The following is a 14,099-nucleotide window of genomic DNA, read 5'->3' as shown; positions in this document are numbered from 1 at the left end:
TAATTATTGAAATAAATAATTTTAATTATTATCGAAATTCGTCTCTAAATCTTATCTCGTTTACAGTGTAACCGAGATACTTTTGTACATATCTCGTTTACACTGTAAATGAGATAAAGCTTGTCGACGGCTATAAATATATGTCGTTGACAATAAAATTTTAGACCCCAATTTCAACTTTTCGATCACTTTTTTTCTCTTTTTTACCCATTTCTATCTATATTATCGAGTAATACGATGATGACGTACACAGAAGGTAGTGATCGGGACATCAACCAGCTGAATGAGACTTGGCATTACGCCGGGACAAAGGACTTTGAGGTTAGTTTTGATATGTTAACTTTTATGCAATCCCGTATAAATATATATGTATATATGTAGCCATAGTTAGGATACTTGGTAAGAACTACTATACAGTTTGTATTACTAGGAATATGTCACTGATTGAAATTTGGAACTCTAATTATTTTTTCTGTATTAGGTTGTTACTACATAATTATTAATTTAGTTAATAACTAGCCAAATTTGATAATTAGATTATTAAGTTAGGTCAGACTTTGTTGGTTACATTGTTAATAACTTTATTGAATGTTTTAAATTCATGTAATGGAATGAGAAAATGTATATTAGTTAAGAAAATACATAGTCACAGAGAATGTCGTGTCGGCATAAATCCAGCTTGTACATACGTGTAAGATTCTGTTAGGATTATGCGTAGAATAGTAAAGACAATTTGCTATGTTGATAGACCTATCCAACAACAACAAACAACAACAACAACAACAAAGCCTTGTCCCACTAGGTGGGGTCGGCTACATGAATCAAACGACGCCATTAAGCTATGTCATGTATCATGTCTACAGAGAAACCGTTTACATGTAGATCTCGTTTGACCACCTCATGGATGGTCTTCTTAGGTCTTCCTCTGCCTCTTACCCCTTGTCCATCTTCCATCTCATCCACTCTCCTAACTAGGTGTTCTGTCGGTCTTCTTCCCACATGTCCAAACCACCTGAGATGCGATTCTACCATCTTTTCCACAATGGGTATTACTCCAACTCTCTCTTATATCCCCGTTCCTTATTTTATCCAATCGCGTATAACCAATCATCCATCTCAACATCTTCATCTCTGCCACACTCAGCTTATGTTCGTGCTCCCCTTTGGCCGCCCAACACTCCGTACCATATAGCATAATCGGTCTTATAGCAGTGCGATAGAATTTACTTTTAAGTTTTAAAGGCACTTTTTTGTCGCATATAAAACTAGATGCACTCCGAATTTTGACCAACCTGTTTGGATCCTATAATTTACATCCTGTTCAATCTCTCTATTATCCTGTATGATGCACCCAAGATATTTAAAACTTTTAAATTTTTATAGGATGTTTTCTCCAATCTTCACCTCTATATTAGGATTTTCCCTTCTCAGACTGAACTTGCATTCCATATATTCTGTCTTGCTATGGCTTACGCATAGACCATACACTTCTAGAGCTTCTCTCCATAAGTCCAACTTCTTATTTAGGTCTTCTCTTGACTCTCCCATAAGGACGATATTATTGGCAAAAAGCATACACCATGGCACAGGCTCTTGGATGTGCTCTGTGAGTACTTCCAAGACTAATGTGAAAAGGTATGGACTTAAGGATGATCTCTGGTGTAATCCTATACCAATAGGAAATTCCGTTGTCACACCACCTTAAGTCTTCACACTAATTGTGTCCCCATCGTACATGTCTTTAATTGCACGTATATATGCGATCCTTACTCTCCTCTTTTCTAAAACCTTCCATAAGACCTCCCTTGGCACCCTATCATACGCTTTTTCCAAATCAATAAACACCATATGTAGGTCTCTTTTATTACTATGATACCTCTCCATCATCCTTCTTAACAGGTATATCGCTTCGGTAGTGGATCTGCCTGGCATAAATCCAAATTGGTTCTCTGTTACTTGTGTCTCTTTTCTCAACCTCCGTTCTATCACCCTTTTCCATAACTTCATAGTATGGCTCATGAGCTTGATCCCTCTATAGTTACCGCAACTTTGTATATCCCCCTTATTCTTGTAGATAGGTACCAATGTGCTCTTTCTCCACTCATCAGGCATCTTCTTTGACCTTAAAATCTCATTAAAAAGCTTGGTTAACCAGTTGATGCCTTTTTCTCCAAGGCCATTCCAAACCTCAATCGGGATATTATCAAGTCCTACTACCCTGCCATTTTTCATCTGCTTTAGAGCCTCTTTTACCTCGAAGTCTCAAATCTTTCGATAGTAGTCAAAGTTTTGATCTTCTTCCCTTGTGCATAACCGACCAAGGCTCGGAAGAGTCTTATGTCCTTCATTAAATAACTTGTAGAAGTATCTCTTCCACCTTTCATTAATCTTCTCCTCTTGAGCCAGCACCTCTCCATCCTTATCCTTTATGCACTTAACCTGGTCCAAATCTCTCGTTCTTCTTTCACGGCTCTTTACGATTCTATATATACCTTTTTCTCTTTCTTTCGTGCCCAAAGACTGGTAGAGACCCTCATATGCTCTTATTCTTGCTTCACTTACAGCCACTTTTGTCTCTTTTTTAGCCGCCTTATATTTTTCCCAATTATCTGCATTGCGGCATAAAGACCACTCTTTAAAGCACTCCCTTTTTATCTTTATCTTTTCTTGTACACTCGCATTCCACCACCAAGACTCCTTGTCTCTTAGTTCTATTCCTTTAGATTCACCAAAACTTTCTTTTGCTGTTCTTCTAATAACTTCTGCCATCTCCCTCCACATCTCTTCCGCGCTTCTATTTGCATCCCATTTTGCCTCTTCTCCTACCCGTCTTAGGAAACTTCTTTGTTCCTCACCTTTCATCCGCCACCATCTCGTCCTTGGGTTCTTCGTATGATGTCTTTTCCTCAACTTTTGCTCAATGCACAAATCCATGACGAGCATCCTATGTTGTGTTGTCAAATTCTCTCCCGGGATAGTTTTACAATTAATACAAAATTTTCGGTCGACTCTCCTCAATAAGAAGAAGTCGATTTGAGAACTTTTCATGCCACTCTTATAGGTTATAAGATGTTCGTCTCTCTTTTTAAAACATGTATTTGCGATGAGAAGGTCAAAGGTTGAGGAAAAGTCCAAAATAGTTTTACCATCGGCATTGATCACCCCGAAACCATGGCCTCCCTGAATACCTTCATACCCAGTCACGTCTCTTCCAACATGGCCATTTAAATCTCCTCCTAAGACAATCTTATCTCCCGAAGGTATGTCTTGGACCAAACTCTCTAGATCCTCCCAAAACCTTATCTTGTGTTATTCGTCCGAACCCACTTGTGGTGCATAGGTGCTAATCACATGAAAGCACCTCCCTCCACCACAAGTTTGATAGAGATGATCCAATCTTCCACCCCCTTGACATCCACTACGTCCTTCTTCCACTGCTTAACCACAATAATACCAACTCCATTCCTATTCTTCACCTTTCCTGTATACCAAAGTTTGACACCGAATGTATCAAACTTCCTAGCCTTCGCACCAACGCATTTTGTTTCTTGTAGGCACGTAATGTTAATCTTTCTCCTTGTCATGGTGTCCACCACCTCCATGGATTTTTCTGTTAGAGTGTCTATGTTCTATGTCCTAAATCTCAACCTTCTGTCACTCCGACCTTTACTTTTTACTTTGTGAACTAGCTTATTTACCCTTGTCCATTCACGAAAACGCGGGAACTCTTACTCATTTAACACTACATCCGGGCATTGATGCAGCGGCTCTTGCTCATTTGACACCGTACTTGAGCCATACAGCGCGTTGCTTCTGGGCAACGACCTAGCTTTAGAACAATAATGTCTTTGATTCATGTCATGGGATTCGACTATGTTTTTATGTTGGTTGTCGAAGACCTAACACAACCCTCCTCCTTTATCCGGGCTTGGGACCGGCTATGTACCACAAGTGTAATATAGGCGGAGTTGTTAGTGGACCTATCCAATTATTTATTTTTTAATAATTGTAAATATATATTTTTTTGTCAGAGGCCTCTCTTTCTCCTCAACCGGCAAGTGAGCTTCCTCCACCCGATGCCATCGTCCTGTATCTGAGGGAGGCTGGATTCAGCGACATGGTGTCTCTCAGAGATTTCAACAACTCTCTGATTACGGCATTCGTGGAGTGATGGCCTTTGGAGACCCACACGTTCCATCTCCCGTGGGGTGAGGCCATCATCTCCCTGATTACGGCCTGTAGCTCACAAATAGTTTCCGAAAAACAACTCTGTAGCGCCTGAAGCAGTTTTGACACCTTGTTGTATGACTCCTCCCAATTCCCGTAGATATGAGCAATTACCTTTTGCTTCGCCATCCACACCTTTTGGTAGGAGGGTTTGAAGTGATAACTCTGTTGGACTGCACCTTACAGGACAAGGATACTGACGGATGAGTAGAACTGTATCAACCGCAAGATGACCTTGCAGATAAAACTGCTATCCAACTGTCGATAGTCTTGGAACATGGTGGGTGCTAAACAAGTGTGCGCTCCACCAACCATACGGACCTCCCTAACGAAATAAAACAACCATGGTTGGAAACTAATTAATATATAGCAACCATAAATGAGTAAGTATGCCTCAATTAAACTTGAACTCACCAGTATCCGAGGTACTGTTGAAGGACAACACGGAGACTCCATGGACACTCATTTGCAGCTTGACGGCAATGCACATAGTACTTTAATCGGTCCGATTTGATCACCTGGTACTCAGCACCACTGCGAATACTATAGTTCTTCACACTCTGTATCAATGCATCTCGGCATTTGAATCTGTGACCAACCTGAAAATCTACACCACTGTATAGGTTGTAATCCTCTTCTCCCGTGTTGGAAAACGAAGTTCTCTCATGCATGGTGTCCATATCCAATGTATGATAGTGACTTGGCGCATCTGATAGCATCGGAATTGGGTGGGGGGCGGAGGCAAAACATGGCACACCGCTATCTCGGTGGGCTTCTCTAGTACAAATTCCTCCTCGTAGCCCCCTTCAGGAAAATCACTATCAACAACGTATTCTTCGTCGGAGTCTTCCTCACCCACCTCCATGTCTTCCACTAGAATGCCAACATGAATGGGTGGTGCAAGAGGTCGGTCTTCTTGCACATAGGTCGAGTGTATAGAACCACCACCACCAACATCTCCAACCTTGGCAGACAGCTCCATCACTTGTTCTGCCATTATTCTTCCTTGAATGTCAAACATGAGTCGCATATGCTCGTCTTCTAGAAGTCGAAATAGTCGAAATCGAAAAACTCCATTACCCAACAGTGCTAGCAACCTATACCCCACCCTTCTGACCTCCCTCGTTCCTATGCCACCAAGGTTGTTCAATATCAAACTCTTCAACTCGGATAACGAACTTACACGCCGAGTGCACAAGAATATCGAATTCTCACACTCAAATATCACCTACTGTCGCCATTTCTCATACGATAATTCGGAGTAAACACACACAACTATGTATACGCTATTACTGGCGATTTCTGCCTTCTTTTGTGAGATAAACGGGAGAGAAGAAGATATGAAATGTATGTAGAGAATGACAAGGGTTACATATTCTTTTACCGCTGCTGAAAATTTGTCTTATTGTATCTCGTTTATATTGTAAATGTATTGATTTAACACGTATCTCGTTTACCGTCTAAACGAGATAACTTTGCACATATCTCATTTACACTGTAAACGAAATATATACGTATCACATGCATATGTCTGATCTCATTTACAATATAGACAAAATACATGCAAAATTATCTCCTTTACATTGTAATGTAAAGAAAATTAAGTTTGGGACGAATTTTAATAATAATTTTTAAAATTATTTATTTCAATAATTAATATATTTATTTAATTTATTTAAATAAAATATTCTCACTTACACGCATATATTAACAGCTATTAGAATTTCTAAAATACACAATATTTTTTAATATTATATATTTACAATTATATTAAATATACACTAAAATCAATCATTTAAATTATTTATTAATATAAAATACACATTAAAATATAAAATATATATTAAAAAAATTAAATTACATATATAAATATATAATTAATTAATTTAATAATTAATTTTTAATATCCACGTAACATTTTTTTTAATATTTACAGAAGTAACGTTTTGCATGCATCATGCGCCTTGAACCTACTGTCACGGAGTGTCACCCACTCTATATATACCCAATAAATTAGCACTAAACTTGCAACCCACACTAAACATAACTTATTCTGCGGTGTTATACTTATTTCCACTTTATACGTACCAGCCATGGCGTCTAACTCCAAAATACCCTTATCCCTTCCCCTTCTTGCCTCCGTGGCCATCTTCCTCATCCTACTTCACAGTGTGAACTCAGCGGATGTCACCACTTTCCTCTTCGACAGGTTCGATCAAAGTAACTAACGAGAATCTCATCATCCAAGGCGACACTTCCTTTTCAAGCAACGGAGCCTTGCAACTCACTAGGGTTGACAGCAGTGGCGTCCCACAAGGAGGTAGTGTCGGCCGAGCCTTGTACTCCGAACCCATTTCGCTCTACGATAAATCCACCGGAAGAGTAGCATCCATATTCACCTCCTTTATCTTCCTCATTTCTTCACCTTCTGATACCCCGGGTGACGGCCTTACCTTCTTCCTCGCTTCGCCGGATACTACTATCCCTCCTAACTCCGGTGGTGGCTACCTTGGCCTCTTTAGCGCCTCGAATGCGCTCAACAACACGCGCAAAGAGCTCGTTGGTTTTAAATCCACATCTGACAAAGTTGTTGCTGTTGAATTTGATACGTACCCTAATCTCAATCTCGGGGATCCCGATTACAAACACATCGGAATTGATGTGAACTCTATTAAGTCGGAAGTTACCGCTGAATGGGACTTTCAAAATGGAGAACCGGTGGCGGTAACAATATTCTATGATCCCAATGCCAAGACTCTTAGAGTTTATGCTTCTTACCGTAATGGTTACAACGTGGACTTCACTCATGACATAGATTTGACCACTGTTCTTCCTGAACAAGTTAGGGTAGGGTTCTCTGGTGCCACTGGACAGTACTCACAAATTAATAACATAATATCTTGGTCTTTTGGTTCAATTTTAGGGAAAAGCTTCAAGGTTGAGAAAGGTGGTATTGCAAGTGTTGTGTAATGATTGGGCATGACGCTACATAATAATAATAAGGACAAGTACATGTGACTGTCCATTGTGTATGTGAATACTGCACTGTGCTTGTGGTGTTACTGCCTTCTATGTAATATATCTATGAACAATGAACTCTTCCTAATAAGATGCTTTTTTATTTTTGTACTTTTCTGTTGTTTTCGTTTCGTTAGGAAAAGTGACACATGTCAAGGAAAAGAAAAAAAAAAGATAGAGGTATATATGATTTTTTAGGAGAAATATAAAGGAGAAAGTTTAGTGCACTAATTTTTAGTTAATTAATATTTATCAATTTTAATGTTTAAATTTATAATTTTAAATTCAAGATTAAATGTTTATGTTTTAATATTTAAAATTTTGGTGATGTTACACGTACGAATTTTTTTTATGGTAGCTACTCCAATGAAGATTTAATGATTATCATCATGTGAAGATACATCATTTTGACCATTGAATGATAGATTGTAGCCCACCCAGGCTTATTGGATTTATTAGGAGTTACGGTAGTTCGAAGTTCCAATTGTGAAGGGGTTTTTGAAGTTCTTCCCCTGGGATTAGGAAGAGATTCTTAGAGATATGGGCTACCTCCTATTGGTAGTTATTAGTTACGGCTTTCGTAACACAATAGACTTACTTCTTTCCGACTTCGGATTGGATTCAATAGTCAGTTCCCAGATCAAGTAGAAAATTCAATTCCTCCGGATCTTAGCGCTAACTTAATAACCCGACTATGTACACTAGCTCCGGCTTATCTGTCTGCAGGAAGGGCTGGTATTCCAATAAGCCTACTTGCTGCTTGCGTAACCTATTTCTAGCTCTCAGGCCCCCTTTCTTATTTGAAGTAAAAGTGTTACATTTATTTAAAGTGTTGCTAAATAAATAAGTTACACTTTTTAAACAAGAATCATCATAAGAAGATGTTTTTGACATCTTCATGGAAATAATTGCCTTTTTTTATAACCAAATTCAATCAAAGTGCCAGAACGTCAATGAAAAAAAATGTGTGCATGTATCACATGCTTCATCGGGGGATAAATTTTTTTGAAGAGTATAAAAACTTATTAATTGTACTACATAGCACATAATTTATTAATATAAAATTCTTTGCACATTACATATAAATTTTTGTATATAATATATGTATTTTGTTTGTTGAGTGAGTCAATATTTTGAGTATATAATCTTTAAAAAATTTATGTATTGTACATTAAAATTTTTGTATTGTGCCTATTTTGTTGATTCAATATCAATATTATTATAGACATCTAATCTTTTAAAAATTTATATACTGCACACCAAAATTTTTATATTATACACCAATATTTTTATGTTGTGCTTTAAAATGTGTGTGGCATGCATAGTTTGCTAGTTGGACAATAATAATGTTATGTGCATATAATCTTCAAAAAATATATATACTACTTATCAAAATTTATGTCACTACAAGAAAAGAGGCCTATGGCTATGCTTTTTTTTTGCTACGCTTTAAAAGGGTGGTCAAAAGTGGTCAATCGCCACGCTTTTACGATGGTGGCGATTGATTAGAGATTTGATCACGTTTTTTTTTGCTACGCTTAAAAAGTGTGGCGAAAGGGGTCTATGGCCACGTTTTTATAAGGGTGACAATAGAGAGAAACAGGTACGCTTTTAAAGGGTGGCGACAGGGTTTCGTTATAGTGACGTTTTAAAGCGTGGCCGTTTCTTATAACTCTTTTGGCACGCTTTAAAAGCATGGCCAAAAGGTCCTTGTACAAAATAAAACGCTTTGTTTTACTTCCTCATTCAAAACGCGGCTTATTATCTCCTTCATCATTCGAAATCCCCTTTCTCTTCAAAGAACCTGGAAGGCCAGAACCCTAAAAGCTTCAAAGAACCCCAATCCTCACCCCAGCACTCCGCGAAGAACCCCAGCCCTCCGAAGAACATCGTCGGCACTCGCAATGCCTCCGTCGTCACTCTCTCTTCTGGCACTTCCACCATCGCTGCTCCTTCGGCGGTGATTCTATCTGGTGGTGACTCCCTCGTCGCACACCGTCCGTCGCAAGCCCTCTATCGCAAGTCTCTCTGGTGGTGACTTCCTCCGAGTTCACTCGATTGACTCGGAGCAGCCTCTGGACCCTGAATCCATCTTCTCCGAGAACGATGAAGGTTCGAGCCCTAAATTCAGGGAGCGAAGAGGGGTTCTCCACTTGTTCCGGAGCGCTCTTCTCACTCCTCGATCCCAAGCCCTAGGTCTCGCTCTTCTCTTGTCTTCATTCTCACCATTCCCAATCACCTCTCCTTTGATGACCTCAATCGCTGGTGCGGACCCCTCCTCCACCATCTCCACCGCCTCCTCTTCATCAGGTACCGTTTCTTCTCCGCAAATGTTTGTTGCTTTCTTTGCATATTTCTTTCGTTCAAATTCCAAAATCGTGATTTGACATGTGTAGGAATGATGGAATGGAAAATCGCTACAGTGTGCTGATTGAACTTAGTTTTATCCAGCGTGCAGCTATTGAAATTGTACTTTGACATAGAGTGCATACTATGCTATAAGATTAGAAGCAAATGAAACTATTTTAGAAGCTAACAATATAAATGTTGTGAACTAAGTTGAAAAAATATGCTGTAATGAGATAGATAGATTCCCCAAAAGTTTTAATATTTCATTGTCTTTTCCTTTTTAGATTTTTCCCTAACACAAACACCATCTGGAAGCTGATCAAGACCAGAATTTTTCTTCATATTGTTGAGAAGATTTTGTGGTGTGATTTTTCAGGGTAGGTATAGGTGAAATAAAGAAGATGGCATTTCCAGGAGCAAATGAATCCATTTCAGGAGCAAGTTCACCACAGAGAAAGATAGGAAGGGGTAAGATTGAGATCAAGAGGATTGAGAACACTACAAATCGCCAAGTAACCTTTTGCAAGCGCAGAAATGGTCTTCTCAAGAAAGCATATGAGTTATCTGTGCTTTGTGATGCTGAGGTTGCTCTTATAGTTTTCTCCAGCCGTGGTCGTCTTTATGAATATGCTAATAACAGGTAGAGATTATTTTCACCATCATTCTTCCCTTTTTTGTGACATTTTTTCTTCCAAAGTTTCTTAGTTCTTTTGTTCAGCTAAAAATTATGATTTTGGAGTTCTTAGATTTTTGTTCCTATAAATAGATCTTGTGAAGGATTTGATTTTGGAGAACAAGAAAAATCACAATCATTTTCTTTTTTTTTTTTTGTGATTCAGTTCTAGAGATATAGAGATTTTATTTTTCCTCTTTATATCTCTGTTGTTCTGCAAACAAGAAGTTCCACTTGTCTTTCTTTACTTCTTATTTTGACTTTTTCCTTTCTATATGAGCCCTTTTTTTTTAATTTATGTTTATATATATTTTTATGTTTTTCTTTCTGCTTATGATAATTTTTCTTAGCTCTTGGTTTGTTAGATACATAGATCTGGTGCAATAGAAGCCAATTGGGGTTGTTGTATTTGCTATTATTATGTGGGAATTTCTAGTACCATCAGCTGTTTCTGGTTTTATTGCAAGTGACATGAAAGGATTATAATGTTGCTTGATAATTATTTCTGAAGGGCTTATAATCATAATAAAAAATTAAAAATTAGTTATGACTAGTATTATTAAGTTTTATTATTTAATTTTGTTGAACTTAGTTCATAAAAGACTTAGATCTGTAATATTATTCTAATTTAGAGAGGGTATAATTTTTGTGCTGAGATTTTAAACACTAACTTTTTCTACACAATACTTAGTTTATTATCATTTTCAAATTTTAATATATTTTTTATTAAATTTATATATTTACTCTGTTTGTTCTGTTGCATTAGATTTTAAGTAGAAATCTCAATTCAAATCACCTTGAAGAGGAGCATTTGGACGGAAAATTTATATGCATCAGGATTTGTGTATATCTTATGTATGTGTATACTTTTTATTTTTGGTATTAAAATAATGGATAAAAAGTAAAAAAAAAATCTTATACATAATAAAAAAAGCTTACACGAGTGATATACTAAAGAATAATACAAATATACTTTCTCTGACATTATAACAAAAAAACAAAAATAATAAAACTATGCAACTCTTATTTTGTCCTACATTAATATGGAACATTATCATTTTTTTAGAATTGATTTCCATCTCCCCTCCCCCCAGCCCCAAAAACAAAATCATTAGTCCTTGAAATCTGTTAGAGGACAAAGCAATTACTAATATAATAATTGCAAAAAGTATTATATTTCCAATTTGTATTAAAGTTGAGGCACTATGTTTGTTCTATATAAACTCTTGAATGTCCTGTTTTTATGCTGAAACTAACATAGACAGATAGCCTGAAATAGAAATATATGCATATCTGGGTCTTATATAATCTTACTTGCTGTGATTAATTAACACTGGCCTGCTTGCATGGACCAATTTACATTTAATAGATATATTGTCTTGTAGACATAGTTCCACATCATCATTTTATAGGATAGCATTTTAATTTTCTAACAACACTAAGTCTTCATTGTTATTAGCACCACTGTTTCTAAGTATATTTCCCATTTCAATACGTGGTTAGTGATTCATTGTTATTTCTCAAAAACAGATTTTGGATGAATACAACCGTCTTCTAACATCTCAGTTGGAAACTCAAAGACAAGTAAGTTGACACTAATGCTCCTAAAACTCATTCTCTAGGATATTTTAATAATAACTATGGAAAACAGTCTCTGCTTTGGATGTATAAACTATAGACTATATCATATCATCAAGGTTGACTGGAAACTACTTGTTCCTGACATATCATTAGAAGTATTATAATTACAGGAGTGGTTAGAATTTAGGGGTACTGAACCTGCATGCTTTGGTTTATGATAAATGCTTTAGGATTATAGATAAAGCTAAATAATGATTCCCTCCATGTGATGATTTTTTGATGCAATAATATTGCTGATGATGTGTGACTGAACTCGGATTCTCTTTGTGCCGTCGTTGTTGTAGTATTCTGAATCTTTGCTGGCAGAGGCAAAAAGCAAAGTGGACAGTTCTGTCTCTGAAGCAGTGGAGAAAGCTGTAACTTCTGGATTGCAGGACACCGAAGATAAATTGGAAAAGTGTATAGAAGAGAGAAATGGTGTTGCTGAGGTGAGGAAGGAAGTTTGAGGGCTAAAGGAAGGAGGAACAGCAAGGGTTTAAGTTGTATTGTTCCTGTATTTTTCTTTAGTTTTTCGTTTTGGAATTTGAACTCCAGATTTATTTTGTATGTGAGTATTAGTTTTCTAATGTATAAAATAATTATAGCAAAAATTATATGTCACTAATAACTGCTTGATTTGTCTTGTAATAAAAATTGTATATTATATTTTATAGGTTTAGTAATAAAACAAGGACTGAAAATTTATATTGTGCACGATGAAGATCAAGTAAGGAAAAGAATTTTTTTTTAAAATTTGACAAGGCTTTCGCCACGCTTTAAAAGTGTGGCCGTATATCTTGCTATTGCCACGCTTTAAAAGCGTGGCCATATCTTGCTATTGCCACACTTTGAAAGCGTGCCCATATCTCGTTATCACCACGCTTTAAAAGTGTGGCCGTATATCTTGATATCGCGACGTTTTAAAAGCGTGGCTGTATCTCACATATGGCCACACTTTAAAAGCGTGGCCATATCTCCCACGTACAGCCACGCTTTTAAGCGTGGCAATATGTAAAAAGCGTGGCGATAGGTCACCAAAAGCGTGGCGGTAGTTCAAAAAGCGTGGCAATAGAGCTTTTTTCTTGTAGTGTGTGTTGTGTACTAATATTTTCTTTGTGCATCAAAATTTCTATACTTAACAATTTTATTGAATATATTAATCAAACAAAAAAAAAAAGAAGAGCGCTACAAGAAGCACGCACATAAATTAAGTAAAACTTAGTTAAAAATGACTAGGCCGCCTAGCTTTATTTTCTTGTAAATGTGTTTTGAATAAGTTTTATAACACATCAAACACAACACAAAACAGGTTAAAATTTTGAAACTTGCAATATAATTACTACAAGAAATTACTAGAATAGTGACCGATTCTGGTAGTTGTTAAAATCTTGGTCGCTAATTTGAAAATAGTGACTAACTTCAGTCGCTAACCGTTATCAACTGATTTTCCATTAATACTACAAAACTAGTACCAAACGATATTGGTCGCTGAATGGCGACCACTGTTTTGGTCGCTGTGAAAATCGGTCGCTAAATAGCAATCGACTTTTCGGTCGCTAAATCAGTTGCTGATAAAATTGGTCACTGATATTTGATCTGAAAATCTAAAATCAGTCGTTAAATCGGTCACTATTATTAATTTTCTAATTATAGACATTTACTAATTTCACATATACCACTATTAAAACTTTATTTTCATAAATAATTATATTTCAACAAAATATAAAAAGAATCAAACATAAATCAAATTTTCAAATAAATACAAAAAATATTCATAATATCCATATCAAAATATAAAAATTAAAAGAGACAAAATTTATAAATACATCAAATTTATGATGTACAATTTAAAATGTACATTGATGGATTTATAGCCAATAACTCCAAATGAATGCAAAAAACAAACAAAAAAAAAATTTCATTTACATAAAGTGAAAAAAATCCCTGACAAAACTAAGACAGGTCCTCTTCTATGTCTTCTTGTCTGCCTCCCAAAGTGCAACCTTCTCCCTTACTCCACAGCAAAATCATCCTATCACATTACAAATAATAAATTAGAATCATACTCCAAATCTTTCGAACATTTTAGTCTCTAACAAATTTAATTTTTCAAATAGTCTCCAAATTAATTTTTCGTTCTTACACTACAAGAATTTGACAAATTAGCGACGAATTTTTGCGAGAAATATTTTTTGTCACTAATCCGTCACTA

At 36.5% G+C, this 14,099-nt stretch overlaps 1 protein-coding gene and 1 long non-coding RNA gene across 2 annotated transcripts; both read left to right on the top strand.

The window, feature by feature from the left end:
* Positions 1–6,270: 6,270 nt before the first annotated feature.
* LOC112779933 (lectin-like) lies at positions 6,271–7,356 on the top strand. Its single transcript, XM_025824282.3, has one exon. It carries the CDS (start codon positions 6,412–6,414, stop codon positions 7,195–7,197), a length of 786 nt encoding a protein of 261 aa, XP_025680067.1. The 5' UTR covers positions 6,271–6,411; the 3' UTR covers positions 7,198–7,356.
* A 1,610-nt stretch (positions 7,357–8,966) lies between these two features.
* LOC112779429 (uncharacterized) lies at positions 8,967–12,601 on the top strand. Its single transcript, XR_011877674.1, has 4 exons — positions 8,967–9,555; positions 9,971–10,234; positions 11,798–11,851; positions 12,193–12,601. It is a non-coding gene; the product is annotated as an uncharacterized lncRNA (long non-coding RNA).
* Positions 12,602–14,099: the final 1,498 nt, after the last annotated feature.

Source organism: Arachis hypogaea, chromosome 19, assembly GCF_003086295.3.
Source record: "Arachis hypogaea cultivar Tifrunner chromosome 19, arahy.Tifrunner.gnm2.J5K5, whole genome shotgun sequence".
NCBI lineage: Eukaryota > Viridiplantae > Streptophyta > Magnoliopsida > Fabales > Fabaceae > Arachis > Arachis hypogaea.
The sequence above is the reverse complement of the archived record's forward strand: the minus strand, read 5'-3'. Positions and strand labels throughout refer to the sequence as shown.